This window comes from Cebidichthys violaceus, unplaced genomic scaffold (genome assembly GCF_023349555.1).
Source record: "Cebidichthys violaceus isolate CVI_PGR_0920_01 unplaced genomic scaffold, fCebVio1.0.p SCAF_15, whole genome shotgun sequence".
Lineage (NCBI taxonomy): Eukaryota > Metazoa > Chordata > Actinopteri > Perciformes > Stichaeidae > Cebidichthys > Cebidichthys violaceus.
Genome location: NW_027176318.1, coordinates 1,894,715 through 1,912,571, shown reverse-complemented (window position 1 = coordinate 1,912,571; position 17,857 = coordinate 1,894,715). Strand labels below are relative to the sequence as shown.

Here is a 17,857-nt window from a genome sequence, read left to right as displayed (position 1 = left end):
TGTGACAACACTTTTCCAAGTCATTTAAAAAAATGCTCTCATGACAGACAGATCGGAGCAAAATCAGCTTCAAATGATCTGGTCTGTGACAATAAACAATGTTCATGATACTACTGAGCATAACGTGGTTGTATATATATATATATATATATATATATATATATATATATATATATATATATATATCTCGCATTTGCCAACAATGTCCTACAACCCGCTCTATTTAGCTGTGTGATGATGATCATGGTGAACAGCAGAAACTTTTAGTGTACAAGCTGGTAGGTCAGAGGTGGAGATGTGCTCTGCTTCCACCAATTCAAAATACAGAACATGGATGTTGGCAGGCGCCCGCCGCTCTCGAACAACACCGAAATGACACACACAATCAGGTATCACTGATAACATGTAATTAATAGTCCTTTTAACATGTTTTTCATTTCATTTTAACACAGTGGAAAAAATACATACAACACTGTTTATTGTATTTCACTTTATTTCTTTGTTTAATTTAAATCAAACAGGAAATGAATTTGGTCAGAAGTGCATACAGGGGTGAAAACAGCACAAAAAACAATATATAGATATTTTAAAAGTTTGGCAGTTTAAATTGTCCACACAGGATTTTAAGTAATTATTAAACGAATCAATTGTAAACCTGTTCACATTTCACTTTCTTTTCTTCAATTCAATTACAAGTTTAGTTTTTGTAATGGACTTGAGGTTTGGTTTTTTTAAGCCAGAGAAAAACAAAGTGAATCTGAGTCGACCACATGGATGACATACATGGATTAGTTTCAATAGCAAATATTTATTCAAATAATTTGGACAATGCACAATTTTTCGTCTACCCTGATCAACGTGCTCTGAATAATCAGTGTGATTGCTAGTCTATAAGCAATCCATAATATTAATATACTATTGAGCCTTTTTGGACTCAAGTGATGGTAAATCCATTTTTTAAATATTATTTTTTTTCCTTTTTGCTGCATAGAATTCACACAGCTGATCACAGTATCAGAAAACATGAATTATTCATCCAGGGACAACACAAGAGGCTACACATGCAGAGAGCATCCATTCACAGTTCTACGTATGGAATCTACATTTCTACCCACGTGTCACGTTACACTCTTTGATTTCACAGGCCTTTTGGGAAAGGCTCTAAATCAGACACATCGTTTCAGAACAATGTCATAGAATTATCAAAGTTATATCTCTTTTCTTTTTATCCAATCTATATATTAGATATGTTACTCTGGAGGAATTTCTGTTACGTCTACGTGTCCTGAAGGGAGTATGGACAATGTTAAGGCTTCTAACTAAAATGTAAGGAGTTTCTGTCTCGATGTATGTCTTTCCTCCGTTCATAGGACCAAAGGAGGAGCCGTGTTGAGAGCCGTTGAGAGCTACGGGACATATTCACTAGCACTGCGTTATGCACACTCTGTGTAGAGTGTTTAGAGGGGAGCCCTATTTACTGTTACACACCAGAATGGCATGATGGGTACAGCTTGCTCTCAGCTTGTTAGAGGTGGCCATGATGACATGATGACATACAGGTTGGTTTCACAAATACAGTATCATGTACCCTTAGTAGAGATGATAATGGCAAATCGTTTTTGATATGTTTAGCGTAAGATGAAATGGTATCCTTGAATAAATGAGTGTAGTAGTATCTCAGCGGGTAGCTGTACAGTACTGCACATTGAAAGTACTCTTAGTTACTTACTCTCGTAGTCTGAAGTACTTTAGCCAGTAATTTAGTCCTGTAGTCAACTTTGTAATGAGCTCATATCAAGTTTTCTGTCATTTTTAAGGCAGTCCTATTTCGCCTGTATGTCGGTTTTCAGATTTTGTTAACATTAACCAAAAAGCTATCAATATAGTAGGCCCCTTGTTGATTTGTGTTAGTATGAGTTGCAGTGTAAAGGCCAATTCATACTGTGCACATGTCCACGAGGGTCCACTTCGGTCTGCATTGACGTAAACGTTGTGCAGTCCAGTATTACGCATAACAAGCGCGCCGACTGCACACGCTTCAGTTCCGTTCCCTTCTCCAGTTCAGCTGGTGGTGTGTGCATCTTCTAGCTGGTGAGCCAAGAAGAAGATCACAAGGTGGATGTTTGTTTAGAAGAAAGCTTGTTTGTCTTTACAGGAATACAAAGAGCCAAATGGCCATGAACTCCTGGCAAACAACGTTATATTGCCTTACCGCTACCAACTGAAACGGACTGTGGATGGGGGGGAAATGTGCAATTTTATGAGATTTGAATCAAACATTATACTGTATGGTAGCCACTCAAAGTGTTAGTGTTTATTTGAGAGGAAAGACATCTCTGTGAACTGCACCAAAGTCGGACAGTGAGGAACAGAACTATTGGCCAAGCGGACGAGCCTGTCTGACTACAAATGACACAATCCTAATACAACTCATGCTAAAATGAAACCGACATCGGATTGTGTTCAACACGTTCTAACAACCCCCAATGTCCTCTGATGTTTTACAGGACGTAGGTACAGCAGTGAGTGAGTGGCGGCTGTAGCAGCCTGTAGTAATGACCTGTACCTATGTACAGTAGGTATGGACCCACTGTAGTGCTTGAAGCACTGGTGCACTCAAAGACTTGACAGTTTGAATCAGACAAAAGAATGTATTTAAAATATTCAATCCACCTGGATTACTTGGAAAATAAGTATTTTCTTTTTGAGGGTTTGATTTAGCTTGAATCAAAACCTATGTCACACATTTGTTAAATTATGTACACATTCAAATTAAAATGTTCAAGAATGAACTTCATTAAAGCAAAATAAAAGAAGTATCAGGTATTGACCTAAAGGGGCAACAGTACTTAGATAAAAAAGATTGTCATATAACTTTCACTATGAAACACAGGAATAAAGAACAAACTGTTTAACAATTTTTTAGATTTTTTTTTTGCACATTTATGATAAAAATATTGTGATATGCACTATAGAAAAGTGACCATGCAAATGTTACTGGGCTATAGAATAAATCATATACATTATAATGCAGGGTTGCTATACAAATACTGAAAATTACATCTGATTTATATTTCTTTTCAATGAAAAATTCTAGCTTTGGCAAATTTTCTCATATAGACTCTGACTAAACATTTTCATGGCACAATTGGTGCCAATGCTGTGTTTGTATCAAATTGAATTTGTATCCAGTGGGTGCTCATTTAACCACTGAGATACTATTTATTTGATATGCACTATAATGTAAACCACTGTAAACAACAGCCACTGTCCTGTTCGTACACGTATTCATGTTAAAAAAAAGAAAGGAAAAACATATTCATTTGAGACAACTACTATCGGCGCAAAGAAACCAAACGGTTTCCCAGAGGCCGTCTGCATTTGCCTCTACGTAGCATTTGAATCACTAGGTTGGATTTGGTAGAAAATCTGCTGGTTGCTTTATGGCACAAAAGGAAATGACTTTATAGCACAAAAACTGGAAGAAGTGCTGTTCTTCCAGTGCGTACGGCAGGAGGTGCAGGGAGGGCTAAACCCAGCAAAAATCACCTGTTACATGCTTATTCTGTTCAGCAAAGCCAAAGATCCCAAAAGGATTTCATTTGATGGTGAGAATTATACTGAGGTATTACAATTCAACAGCAATATTGTATATTCTTGTCAAAAAATGCTACATGTAGTACCTGTACAACAAATCAAGTTTGATTTTTGACTAGGCGAGCACAGTGCTTCTGCTCATAAAGAACAAAGATCTAAAGTGATTTCACATTTTTCTAAGAAAAAGACGATTTTATAGACATTTCAAATATTTGGGAAATATGTTTGTTTGCTAACTGAATCAGAGTCAGAAGAGAAGATCAATATCGGTCTCACGTCTGTGCATCCAGTACAGAAGTAGGTCCCTGATATGTTTAGCTAAGCAGAAAGACTGGTAGCCTCTATCTGAAATAATAAAAAGGCCTTCCAACAACTTGTAGCTCGACAAAGCAACATGAATAGAATCAGAAGATGAGATAAGGTGGTACTTCTGTTTTGCAACTCCTTGGCACAAAGACTGCAGGCAGCTAGAACTTTGTGCTAAACTAAGCGTAACACGTTCCCAACCAACCCTGTTGCATCAGTTTGATTTATGTCTGCTTTGTTTCGGTGAAATCTATTTTTTTTTTCCTTTTGGTTGGGTATGGCCGTTTTAACTGGGAGAGTTCCAGGCCCATACAACCCTTGGAAGTGCTCAAACGTATCTCAAAACCCAAATTAACTACCCACTCTGTGACTCTGTTAATGTTAGCATTTGGTAGTGGGTTCAACAGCAGCAAGTTTATTTCTCAAAATGTTCATTTGAAAAAGCTACAAATATCGCTTTTAAGCAGACTGAAACCCGCCAATTTCAGTTGGGTGGCTTTAGGTCAAGTATTGCATTGAGTTTTGGAAATACACTCTTTATCTTATGGTCTAAATAAGCAAACAACTCAACTGTTTTGCCGCCTGTTTTGTGCTATAGATATGGGATTGGCACGGACATCCAAATGTTAGTACAGGATATAAAGATAAGGTCAGGGTTTACAATATACAAAGTACAGTAAACGCATATTTCAGTGCAAGTCACAGCATAATTGACTTCATAGCTACAGAAGGAATGCTAAGCACACTTATGGTTCAAAACAGTATTCTGTTGAGTATGTGGTATCTGTACAGAAAAGAGACGAAATACAAAACATATCTCTGTCACGTATTAATGTCATTGTTGCTCACTCTAAAATAATTCATTCTTTATCTATTCAAATGATACAGTATGTTGTATAGTAAATAGTATATTCTGGTGTAGCACCCTTTTCAAACGTACACAGTATTTACAGTGCAGGGAAGTAAATACTGGTTCTACAGCTATGGTACAATTATTTTGCTGTAGTTTGCTACAGTTTGAACGTCACTGTGCTACTTTCTTCTTTTTTTTCTTCTTCTGATGATTCATATCCAAAACATACGGAACTGTTTTAAAAAAGGCTCTCGTGTCCCCAAAGCACTGGCACAGCATCGACAATACAATAGGTTTCCTTAGGAGTGACCACAAAAGTACACAGTGATTATTTCTACAACACTTAAAAAGGTTGTGATTTAGTGTAAACACGTACAAAAATCTCATGCGGAATAAAACCTTTTCTCTTTTGAAGTTGGCATGATATACACAATGGCAGCTAACACTGACTTGTCACAGATATGGGGTTCTCTGAAAATCCAGCCGTCTTGCATTATTAGCTTCGTCTTGTCAGAAGTCTCCGGTCATTCCTCGCGTTAGTCCTTGAAAACGGGAGTTATCGACGTTCCCTTGTAGAAAATGTTCCGTGCGTTATCGGGGCTGTTGGCTCTCTCTGGAATCAGGATGACATTATTGCCTTTTCTCCGCAGAGTGGACTCCCGACTGGAGGCGACAGAGGGGGTTTCCGAAGCGCTCTCCCCACTTCCTCCTCTACCACCGCCTCCTCCAGATCCACAACCGCCGCCATCCCCCGGAGTGACCCTTATGGTAGAGAGTCCCTGGGGGTGGAGCCTGTGCTCTGACTGGCCGGCGTTCTGGGTGTGAACAGTAACTATGGGTGGGGTGCTAATGGTGGCGGTGGTGGTGACGATGTGATTGCCGCGTTTCCTGTCAATGGACCCATCGCGAATCGAGTCTGAGCTTTCCGAGTCTCTGTTAAAATCGTTGTGGTCAAAGGACTGCCTCAAACTCCCACCTCCTCCTCCTGATCCCCCTCCTGCTCCACTAGGCCCCGTGACTACGACAGCTCCGTTGCCGTGATCCAGCGACCGCCACCTCCATGATCCGCTTCCGTCTGTGGACGGAGCTTGGATCACTGGCCTGTTTTCGGGGTGGGCCTCTACTCTGACGATTGCTCCGGTACTCCCTGAAATGCTGGTGGTGCTACCCAGTGAGCTGGGCCCCGTGATGCTGGTGGGATCTTGATCAGTCAGAGCCCTGTAGCGGGCAGAGCCCTGGCAACTCCCGGTGGCGCCGATGCCGCTCTCATCTAAGCTCTTAGAATGGGTCTGCAGTAGACCCTGCTGCTTGGACATTGCAATCACTTGCATGATTCGTGGCTGGGTGTTCTGCCCGTTTTCATTAGTCCTGCAGGCTGTGGTCTTCTCCGCTGCCCTTTGCCAGTTTGCCTGAACTGTGGTATTTATCGTCGACACCCCCTCACTTCCTCCCCCTCCCCCCATTCTAGGGGAGGAGGTGTTGTAATTCTCATGAGCCTCCTCTGGTATGTGGACGAGCTGTGAAGACCCAGGTCTAGATTGCATGGATATCCTGGCCCCTCCGGTGATGCCGCTACAGTTACTGGGCAGGGTGGTGCTAGCTCCCGTGGCCAGTTTGGACATGTATGCATGAGCATCAAAGCCTCCATTCAGGCCCATAGCCGATGGGTCGGAGCTGGATCGGAGCTCCATACTGCCGTGGTGGTGCGGATGCTGGGAGGACTGGCCGGATGAGGAATCTACAGAAGTGGAGAAGGAGTCTGGGACCTGCAGGGAGCATTTGTGGTTGTTGTTCTTACTTTTCCATTGAGACAGAAGCTGCTTTGAGCGGCTGGAGTCCATGGAGGCATGGTGGAGGGTGGCGGCGTGACGCCTAGCTGCTTCCTCATACGCCGCCATGGCCTGGGGGGTGTGGACCCGAGGAAGGGTGTGGCTAAAGGTCACGTAGGCTTCTTTGCTCTGGGGGCTTCGGGGGGAGATCACTTCCACATCGGCACTGGGACGCTTCAGACTGTCATCAGACCTCGGCTGCTGAAGGCCTCGGTGGAGGAGGCCCTCAGAGTGGGAGATGTGTATGCCAGGCTCCCCGGCCATGCTGGCTTTCATCTGCAGGTGGTGGAGTACGGCCTCCTGGCTTATGTGGGGCAAGGAGCAGGGGGGGCGGTGTATTATTGGAGGGGGACTGGCACTGGCCTCCTCACTAGGCTGGAAGTTTCCCACTGCATACAATCCCTGGCAACAGAGCAAACAGAGAAACATTTTACTCGATGCCTACTTTGCTTCACACCTTGTTGAGTTTTTTGTTGAACCATTTCAAACCGATTTAAAAAAAAAAAAGATTAATCTAATGACATTGATTATTCTAAAATTCTTAAAATATATATTAAAATGTGTTTCATTTTAATTTCAATGTTTTATTCAATAAGTTTCTCTTAAAAACAAAACATTTTGAATAGCTAAATTCTGAAGGATTGCTCTGACACATAGGTTAATTTCATCACTGTGCGCTATAGCAACCGGAAAATCTGTATTTTGTATTTTAGCACTTCACTTAAAACTACACTAAAAGCTTACAACATGGATGTATTTCATCACTGGAGTAATATGCGGTTAAGATAATCTAATGTATTTTTACATCAGTGTAGGGCAAGGGAAATAACTCACTCATCCATGGCCGTTAATGTAACATGACCTCACCAACAGCAGCGGCTCTTTTAACACGGAGTGATGAAGAACCATTTAGAACAGATCTATTTTAAGTGACTACTAACAGAAAGCGGTTCCGCGTGTTGATAATCCTAGCATTTCATAATTCGGTGCTTTGTTAAAGCGCTTCTGACAGCTTTTTATTTTCGGACGTGTTCCTTCAACAGTTGTCCTGCTGTGATAAGCCATTTCAAATGAGCAGTTTCCAGAGCACCACATTGTCAAGTCTGAAATACTTCCACAGACGAGCGTTTGTAGCTGCAGCCGCATGCATGCCTCAACCGGGCGCAGCCATTCTTTCGACACGCAGACGCACGTATCGTATTTTTGTAATCAAAATAATTTCTGTCGGTCAGTCTTCTACTTTAGTCCAGACTAAAATAGCTCAGCATTTTTTTTTTTCGATGAATTGATTTGAAATTAGGAGTCCAAATGATGAATCCTAACGACATCGATCTGCTGCTCTTGAACTCAGAGCAACAATCTCCAATCAGGGAAACCGCTGGACAGGAAGCTGTTGATGGGACTGGCCCCCTACCAGGTAGACAGCGATGGATCCTCCGAGCAGGAAGCCCAGGTAGACGTCGATGGCGTGGTTCTTGTACTGAATAATCCGGGTCAGACCACAAATTATGGCACAGATAATGAAGGAGAAGACCAGCAGGGGCTTGAGAAGCTTGGACGAGTCGGTCAAAGTGCTGTTGAAGTACATCTGTGGACACATGACACACATTCAGATCTTGATTTTCCAGTGTTCTCATGATGCTGCTTCGTGTTCTAGCAGCGTGCTATTCCATAACTCCTCCCAGGCAGCACTATTTGGCATTTAGGTTGATACGAAGCACATGAGTTATCATCTCCTCTAAAATGGACAACGTCTGAGTGTTCCACAGCGTGAGTCACTACCTCCAACCACTGTACAAGTTTCATATGATTCAGATTCATATGCCAAATTGATCCTCTTGTTTCTTCTTCTTCTACGTAGTTTTGACCAATAAGTCTCTAAAAGATATTTTTTTAAGATAATCACAAGATTTCAGTTCTGCACAATGTCAGTATTTCACTTCCAAACACTTAAATGTAATGCCTACTTTTAGATCATATAACCATGTATACAAGTACTAGGCTGTGTGACTGGATTGTTAAATATATTGTTAATATTTAATTTCTTTTATTATATATTGAATCATTATTATTCATATTCTATTACTAATGAAAAGGGAGAAAAGAAGACTTTGGGTATGACATATCATAAATGGTAGGGAGTCTGGTGTTCGTCACAATGTGAACCTGCTAGCACTGTAAACAGTTTACAAGCCAACAAGTGGTGCCATTCTGCCTCTTATCTCATCGAAGTTGACATTTGCATTTGAGCTTTCAATCTCCGGTTCATTGTGCCACAGCTGACGGGTTAATTAACTAGCTGTACTGACAAGCAAACCGATGTCACCACCCGGTCTTTATTCGGCTGCTGAAAAGTCGACGTCTCCGAGATGAGTGGATTTTACACAGCGAAGCACAAATAGCGTAGAAGAAAGAGCCATGCGGAAGAGTTAATCTTGGCTAATCCCACCATCCACCACTCAGCGGTCCGCCCTCTACTGTATCATTAGGCGCCTCGCGGACGGATGAGCAGGGTTAAGTGTTTGCGTGGGCTCAAACTGTTACTCACCGAAACATAGACAGCGGCGAAGGATGCGAGGGTAGCGTGCTGCGACGGGAAGGATTTTCTGCAAGAGATGAAGGAACAGAAATAGACTCAGCCGACGTTCTCGCATCTGCACGAGTGAGTCAACAGGAGGCGTCAACAAAACACGAGCATAATGAGATATCTCAAATACCAGCCAGCGCACACACTTGGATTCTATGGGTTGAAAGAGTGAACCAAATTAGACGCATCTTTTCATGTTTTCTTCACGTTAGAACCCCCGAAAAATTATTTAACGAAGGCAGTTAGACAGCAGTGCAGTGATATCATTATCTGATGCCACTGAAGGAATGTACTGCAGCGGATCTGCAGCAGCTCGACTGTGCACTACAGGATAAAAGTGAACCTGTGGCCCAGTTTCTCCAGCTCCAACCCAATGACCTACTTCTGACAGCTCCACCAACCAGCCCTCATCTTTACTCCTGACTCTGCATGATATGTGTCTTAAGGTGCATTCATGCAGTTGTATGCATATGTGTGTGTGTGTGTGTGTGTGTGTGTTACAGTGTTGTGTGCTCTCCTCCTTAAACCAGCATTTACAACATCTGTGGAATCATAAAAATTTCATTCACACATTAAAACTGGTCGCGCTGCTTCTGAATGTGACCCACTTATAGCACTGAAATAACCAACGAATGTGGATATGCATCTATTTTTAATATGCACATACTATTCAAAATGTATATTGTTATAAATGCAATAGTTATGCTTTCTTAAAACCAAGAAATAAAAAGATAAGAAATATAAAGAAATATATAATATAACCACCAAATTCTAATTGGTTCATCTTTGAGTCCAAGTGGACATTTGTGCTAAATTTGAAGAAATGACGTCTCCAGCGCAGAGCCATAAAAAGTGGGTAATGTTCCCGAGTTCAAAAGGTTTCTGGAAAAGCTCCTTCTGTGGAAATGCACTATTTTGTCTCGCTAAAGCTGGTGCTTAACTACGGCGTTTTTTTTGTATTAGTCAGTTGGTCATTCTGCCTCTGCGGTTAAAAATAGGTTAATAACACCCCTGGTGCACAACCACTGCAGCAAAACAGCTTTTCATGCCGCTCCGCCAACGAGACTGAAGCTAAAGCTTCCACAGAGAGGGTGGAAGACAGTGTTGATGCCAGGAGCAGTAGGTTATATTTAGATCCCCATAGTCTGCAGCCAGAAACTACGTGTCCCCAAATGCACAGGTCAAGCCCACATTCATCCCCTTCGCCCACATCCCAATGCTATCTTCTGACACAGACACACACACACACACACACACACACACACACACACACACACACACACACACACACACACACACACTAAACTACCGTGGATACCTAATTCCATTAAATCTCACAGAATCCAATCTCCATTTAAGTGCTTGGTTTAATCAGAGGCAGTCAGGTTTAGAACGGAGAGAGCTGCAAACAGACAATCAACAGACAGACAGTCAATTGAACCTTGGCTAAGCCCCGCCCCTGTTGCTACTCCATCAAGCTGTCACCATGGAGCCACACTGTCACTAACTGCACTCCACAAATAAATATTAGCTTTTTTGTTTTTTATGTAAAAGTGATTTCAGACAGAAGGGTCTACAATATGCGTTAGACGCATTTCAGGATGTCAAACTGACTCAGCAGTGAAAACAGGTTCAAAAGATAAAGATAGAAACTGAACCAGCACATCACCTGGAGATCCAGACAGAAGACAATGAAATGAAGGAACAACACTGGTTGATGATGTGCTAACGTCCTCTGCTAATGCTCTATCCACATTGTCCCTGACATTGAATATAATAGTAGATTTCAGTTTCTTGAGAAATCTTAAATAACATATTGTATATCACACTTGACTATCTTGACCTTGTCAGTTTTGTCAGAATTGACTGTTTCTCTTGATCCCACCAGCTTGGTTGAGCACAGCTCTTGTTTCATACTGGATTGTTTTATTTCTTGTCGTCTTAGTTAAGCATTTCTCAATTATTGGGCAGCTTCCATAAAGTATTATTTCTAATGAATTGAATGTCTTTGCGGTATAATGAACTGTGTTTATGCGGCATAGAAAGAAACAAAAAATCAGCAACACTGTTGTATTGCTGGGAAGTGTGTGATCCCAAGAAATACATCTGCAGTTATCGCCATAGGTGCAGCCATAGAGGATGAAATGGAGATCTTTAATGTTGTCACTTAATATGAGGACATCTTTTCAGAAACTATGACATAAAACAATACATTTATTTGTAAAGCACTTATCTACACAAGGTTCCTAAACCAAAAAAAATTAACCATATAAGTAACCATATGAATGATACACACACTTTAAGAACTAAACTAATAGAGTGCAAAAAGGCAAGACATGTTTATCACTTAAAAACAGATAATGTACAGGCAGAGCCTAGTTACCCTCGTTCACCAGCCTTAAACTCAAGACAACTAACGCTTGAGGATCTTAGGTTACGATTTGGAGCACAGAGAGTCCAAAGCCATGAATGATCACAGAAACCTGCCAGTTTAGTAATCCTATTAACATGCTTTAGCTCACACCTCTATGAATATAGAAAAACAACAATCTGCAAAATCCTCCCACAAACATCAAGGCAAAGTGGGGAAATTAGGTGAAAACACCTACTCATACAAACTCAAATTAGTGAATGCAGATAGTGTTTCTGTATGATTCAAAAAAATAATAATAACAAAAAATAAATGCCCATCTTTTTTATGTGCATGTTTCAAGTAAAGACCTATGTCTGTCGTTAAATATTTTGAGAATGAATGCTATTTACACTTGGCCAAAGATGGATTCCTTGCTTTCCTGTCTAATATGATTTGCCTCCTAATGTGCTTCCAGTGGGGGTGTCTAACTTCTGAAATGCCTCCTCACCTGCCCTGCATGATGGCTGCGGAGTCGGCCCCCGAGCAGATATCCTCCATGATGTAGGGGTTCTGCTCGCAGCTGACGTTGAGCGCGGTGTAGTTGGGTTTGCATACAGTGAGGAAGTAGGGTGTCGGGTAGCCTGTCATCAGCTGGAGGATGTCTGTGATGAGGGCCGTGGCACACAGACCGAAAGCATGGACGCCTGAGGACAGAGGATGTGATGTAAAGGTTTAAACAACACTGATATTACAACATGTTCTCACCACCAACACCAGCTTGGTCAGTGGCCCTACGCTTTAAACTATGGTTTGCTTCTAGTGTCACTTTTGGACGTGTGACGCGAAGTGTCTTTTCAAAATAAACTTCTGTGTTCACAGCAAACGTAGAGTATCGACTCATTACATGCACACAGTGTCCTTTCAAAATAAACTTCTGTGTTCACAGCAAATGTAGAGTATCGACTCATTACATGCACACAGTGTCTTTTCAAAATAAACTTCTGTGTTCACAGCAAACGTACAGTATCTACTCATTACATGCACACAGTGTCTTTTCAAAATAAACTTCTGTGTTCACAGCAAACGTAGAGTATCGACTCATTACATGCACACAGTGTCTTTTCAAAATAAACTTCTGTGTTCACAGCAAACGTAGAGTATCTACTCATTACATGCACACAGTGTCTTTTCAAAATAAACTTCTGTGTTCACAGCAAACGTACAGTATCTACTCATTACATGCACACAGTGTCTTTTCAAAATAAACTTCTGTGTTCACAGCAAACGTACAGTATCTACTCATTACATGCACACTGTCTTTTCAAAATAAACTTCGATGTTCACAGGAAACGTACGGTTTTTTGCTCATTACATGCACACAGTGTCCTTTCAAAATAAACCTCCGTGTTCACAGGAAACGTACGTTTTTTCGCTCGTTACATGCAATACAGTGTCTTTTTAGAATAAACTTCCAAAAAAGTTTGCTTAGTTTTAAGGTTTACTTGGCTAGGTTAAGGAAGAGATCATGGTTTGGGTTCAAATAAGTAGAGCCAACATATGCAGGCAATATAGTAACTGACTTTAATATCAGAGGTTTCAAACATCGTAATCAGCCTTTTAAACAGTTCAAATGTTTCTAATCATACGTCCGTTTCATAAATAACATTGTTTTACTAAACCTAATCAAGTAGTGTAGTTGCATTTTTAATTTTTTTTTTGTTTCAGTTTACAAAGTTAATCGTGTGTTTTAAAACTGCCAAAAGTAGTCCGGGACAAAATGTCCCTCGAAAAGTAATGGAGAATTCCATTTCGTTGTATAGGAACCACATTGTATAGTAGACATGGTTGCAGCCACCATCATTCCAAGCCAGTGTATAGAACAAAACAAATCAGTGTACCGACGAAGCGAACAGCTCTGCGTATGAAGGAGTTGAAGTTGCAGCCTGCGGCGTTGATGTTGGCCTCGGCGCCGCTCTTACTCCGAGACAGGCAGCAGAACAAGATGGCCTCTCCGATCATTATCTGTTGACACAACAACACACCTGTCACATGTCATCTAGCAGTAGGAGCGAGGTCATGATCTCCACTGGAAATCCATGTCCCCTCACTTTCCAAAATCCTTATTTTGTCCCTCAACTTTTACAGTTTTAGTTTCCACACCTGCTTTCTCTGTGCGGGGTCGCAAGGGGCAGCGTATCCCAGCATGCATTGGGTGAGAGGCTGGCTACACCCTGGGCCTTTACAAGTCTGTTAGTTGTGTTTTTGATTTGTGTAATTTAATATTTTTTACCATCCTGCGTGTACACAGATGTAAACAGTAACATCCTGGTCTCAGAGCGGTGTAACTCGCTGGCCTGGGATCGGCTGTTTGACGCTGGTGGCGCACAGGCTCCAATTTAAGCCAAGAGCGCCGGCCAAGACGGCTCCTTCCTTGTGCGACACACTCGCGCACACGATTACACCCTCCTCCAGAAGTGACACATGGCGTTGCAGTGGGGTACCTGGCCATCTGCAGAGCAACTACCCAGAACCACAGATCTCTGCAGAGCAAGGAGGATGGAAGATGTGTGTTTTGAAGGGCGTTTCAGACCTGATATAAAGGTCAGTAGTTACATTGCCTGTACGTTCGGCTTGCTTTCCCAATCTCGACATCTCATCCTCTGCTCTCAGGCTTGCATGCTTTGGGTCCGTGTGCCACGGCCCTCGTCACGTGACACGGATGGAGAGAAGAGAAGGCAGCAGCAGCGATGGCCAGAGAGAGGGATTAGGAGTGCTTAGAGGAGGGCCTTCAGGGATCTGCATAATACTGCAACTGACACACTGTACTTATGAGTCTCACTAGAAAAGGGTTTATCTGGGGCATGCAAACCATATTTTACTCTTGCAAAAGGAGAACGCTGCTCTCTCTCCATTTTTTGTTTTATTTGCAGAACAGGAATATAGAGAGTCCTTCGCATTTGATACTCTTTTGAGAGTTTTTACTGTCAGTGTGTTTTACTGTGTATTCCTATTAGTGTAAAAAAACACGAAGGCCACTATGGCACTCAGTCGCTCCAACACCAGAACATCCGAACACGACTGGAAGCTGCTCTCACTCTCAGACAGCCATGGCAGAGAAAAGTATTGCCTTCACCGTGGTCCTGGAGACATCTGCTGTACCAGAAACTACCACAGAGGAGGTTTAAAGTATTTTACCATTTCTTTATACTTCTGTGGAGAGATGTTGTCAATGCGGAAGCGTCACAACCAAACTTGTCAGATGGTTGAGATTAAAACACTTTTTTAAAATGGGTATGGTCCGAGCAAGGACTATACGGGATATAGAGGGGTAGGCAGTGGGAAAGGGGCCGCTTTACACCCCTGGCCGGATTTGATGCCGCCCTGCTTTGATGCAATGGCAAGCTGCTCTATAGTTATAAATACTAATAATATACCAAATGTAAAGCTGGTGTTTTTTTTTCAATTCTGTCTATGCAGTGATAGTACATGCATCTTTTGAAGTTTTAAATCAACTGGAGCAAACTGTTGAACTAAAGGTAACTTTAGGCTGAGGCTCATGTTGACCATCAGTCTGCCTGGGACAGTAACTAAGTGACCCATTCATTCAGTTCAGTGCAGCTAAATCGTGGTTCATTTTGACGAGTGAAGGCTTGCAATGTCCTAATGAGAAGAAGCACTGGACTGAAATAAAGTAATTACAGGTGTAATAATTGAACGCTGTCTGTACTTTCACTACAATCAGTGCCAAATGACCTACAGCTGTTATTCCCAGAAGACGTCTCCAAATTATTGAGAAACTATTTTGAATCTAATCGAATCTATTCTTTTCTCTCTCCTCCTCCTTACACATACCTCACCCATTCCTCTCGTCACAGTTATTCACATGTGAATATGTCACACTTTCCTACAATACAATCCGTGCAATACTCCAGCTAACAAAAACAACTCAACTTTTGCACCATGTTGTGCTGAAAAATAAAAAGAAGAGACTGTTTTAATTTCAGCAGCCGCTCCGACAACTACAGCCAACCACATCTTCCAGCTCCGGCAGAGTTTGCTCTTGTGATTCCACCATGGGGAACACAAACTGAGTTATAATAACTTCATCTAAAGTCAGAGCCCTTTTCCCAGAAGCCTTGACTCTCACAGAGAGTGACAGTCAAAGGGCTTGAGAGAGGCCTTCTGCCGGGAGACGGGTGTCTGAGGGACAACGTGTCATCAGCTGATATGAGGAGTCTGATGGAGTCGGGTTTTCTCTGTCTTGGCTTCTGAGAGGGAGCTTTTGGGGAGACATTAACTGTGTTGGCTCTTTGTGTCTCCACTCTCGCTCTGGAACCAGCCATTCACTGGTAATGGGTTTGGCATCCCTGTGAGTTACGCAGAGAGCCGCAGGTTTTTATTGCTACTTTCTTTCTTTTTTTGTGTTCGAGGCATTTTGGAGCCAGTGAAGGCGGAAACATGCTGGAGAGAGGATGTGATCTGTGGTTGAAGAGAGCACAGTGTCCATGGGAGGGTTAAGGCTGGAAGTTGAGAGAGCTGTCTGACTCTGACAGAGAGAGTAGGGTCATCCATCCCGCTGGCTTACACTAGTCTGACCAAGAATGTCTACCACGGTATTTTGTAAGATTCTGGCGGTTTCACGGTATATCACGGTATTTTTTTCTTCACGTTAACGCCGAAAATTATTTCATTATAATTAAACGCGCGGACATTTTGAACACGAGAACCGTCCGGCCGGCGAGCGGTGAACAGCTTGTTTGTGCGGCGTGTCTTCCGTCGCTTCCTGTTTCCTTCACCTACATTCCCTACATTGCTGTGAAACGTTCCATTCTGGACCTCTGGTACATGTTGAAGGGTGTAATTTCTACCTATTTGTGTCCTGCCGCTATTACAGCTTCTGTATGTTTCATCATGAAATCTCCTTAAACTGTGACCAGTTTACTGCTGCAGGAATCAAGAAACTCTGAGTTCATGAACAAAGTTGTCTCGTATCTATGTTACAAGCAGAAGAAATACTTACTAACTGAACTTGACTAAAGGTACGATATGCAACAATTTCCTATAAAAACGATGTGTGGACTGACACAAAAGCTATCTCACTTTGTTCCACTAGAACTGTGTGGCGGTGTCTGTGTCTGCAGAGACCCGGCCCTCTACCTGCACTGTCTCTTGTCTTCTCATTTGTCTGTGTTCCGGATGTTTCTGGGCGTCAGCAATGAGCATTTGGACCCGACTCGGTGGTGTAACCCCCAGCCAACGAGCGGGGTGTGCAGCCCCTTCTCCACCGAGCGGAGACACAGACGGGCCCAGAGAGAGCAGAGAGACAGAGAGAGCAGACCTCGTGCCTCGGGCAAATCCAGAACCTTCCCACAGGTCTGTGAGGAGGTGTGGGCATGTTCATTAGTGCTTTAGAACGGAACCGCTGGGAAACGATCAGATAATAACGTTTTATTCTTCTGATATGCTGCTGTCTTAATTCACTGTCTAGCTTGCTCGGACCACTGCTGCGCTCTCTCTCTCTCTCTCTCCTCTCTCTCCCTCTCTCTCTGTCTCTCTCTCCTCTCTCTCTCTCTCTCTCCTCTCTCTCTCTCTCTCTCCTCTCTCTCTCTCTCTCTCTCCTCTCTCTCTCTCTCTCTCTCTCCTCTCTCTCTCTCTCTCCTCTCTCTCTCTCTCTCTGTCTCTCTCTCTCTCTCTGTCTCTCTCTCCTCCTCTCTCTCTCTCTCTCTCTCCTCTCTCTCTCTTCCTCTCTCTCTGTCTCTCTCTCTCTCTGTCTCTCTCTTGTTCTCTCTCTCTGTCTGTCTCTCTGTCTATGTATCCCTCTCTCTCTCTCTCTCTCTCTCCCTCTCTCTCTCTCTCTCTGTCTATCTCCTCCTCTCTCTCTCTCTCTCTCTCCTCTCTCTCTCTCTCTCTGTCTCTCTCTCCTCTCTCTCTCTCTCTCCTCTCTCTCTCTCTCTCTCTCATCTCTCTCTCTCCTCCTCTCTCTCTCTCTCTCTCTCTCTCTCCCTCTCTCCTCTCTCTCTCTCTCTCTGTCTCTCTCTCCTCTCTCTCTCTCTGTCTCTCTCTCCTCTCTCTCCCTCTCTCTCCTCTCTCTCCCTCTCTCTCTCTCTCTCTCTGTCTCTCTCTCCTCTCTCTCCCTCTCTCTGTCTCTCTCTCCTCTCTCTCCCTCTCTCTCTCTCTCTCTCTCTCTCTGTCTCTCTCTCCCTCTCTCTCTCTCCTCTCTCTGTCTCTCTCTCTCTGCTCCTCTCTCTCTCTCTCTCCTCTCTCTCTCTTCTCTCTCTCTCTCTCACTTGAGAGAGGCAAAGTTTAATGGCGTGTTAACGAAATATGTGTCA

The 17,857-nt window shown here is 42.8% G+C and overlaps 1 protein-coding gene across 1 annotated transcript in view; it reads right to left on the bottom strand.

The window, feature by feature from the left end:
* Positions 1-507: 507 nt before the first annotated feature.
* The window catches only part of LOC137871702 (phospholipid phosphatase-related protein type 4), a 31,571-nt gene continuing 14,221 nt past the window's right edge, over positions 508-17,857 (bottom strand). The window contains exons 3-7 of the mRNA XM_068709604.1: positions 13,424-13,547; positions 12,034-12,229; positions 9,134-9,191; positions 8,000-8,173; positions 508-6,987 (exon numbers count right to left, since the gene is read on the bottom strand). Coding sequence (XP_068565705.1) covers positions 5,293-6,987; positions 8,000-8,173; positions 9,134-9,191; positions 12,034-12,229; positions 13,424-13,547 — 2,247 coding nt within the window. The 3' untranslated portion in view covers positions 508-5,292. The remainder of the gene's footprint in view (positions 6,988-7,999; positions 8,174-9,133; positions 9,192-12,033; positions 12,230-13,423; positions 13,548-17,857) is intronic.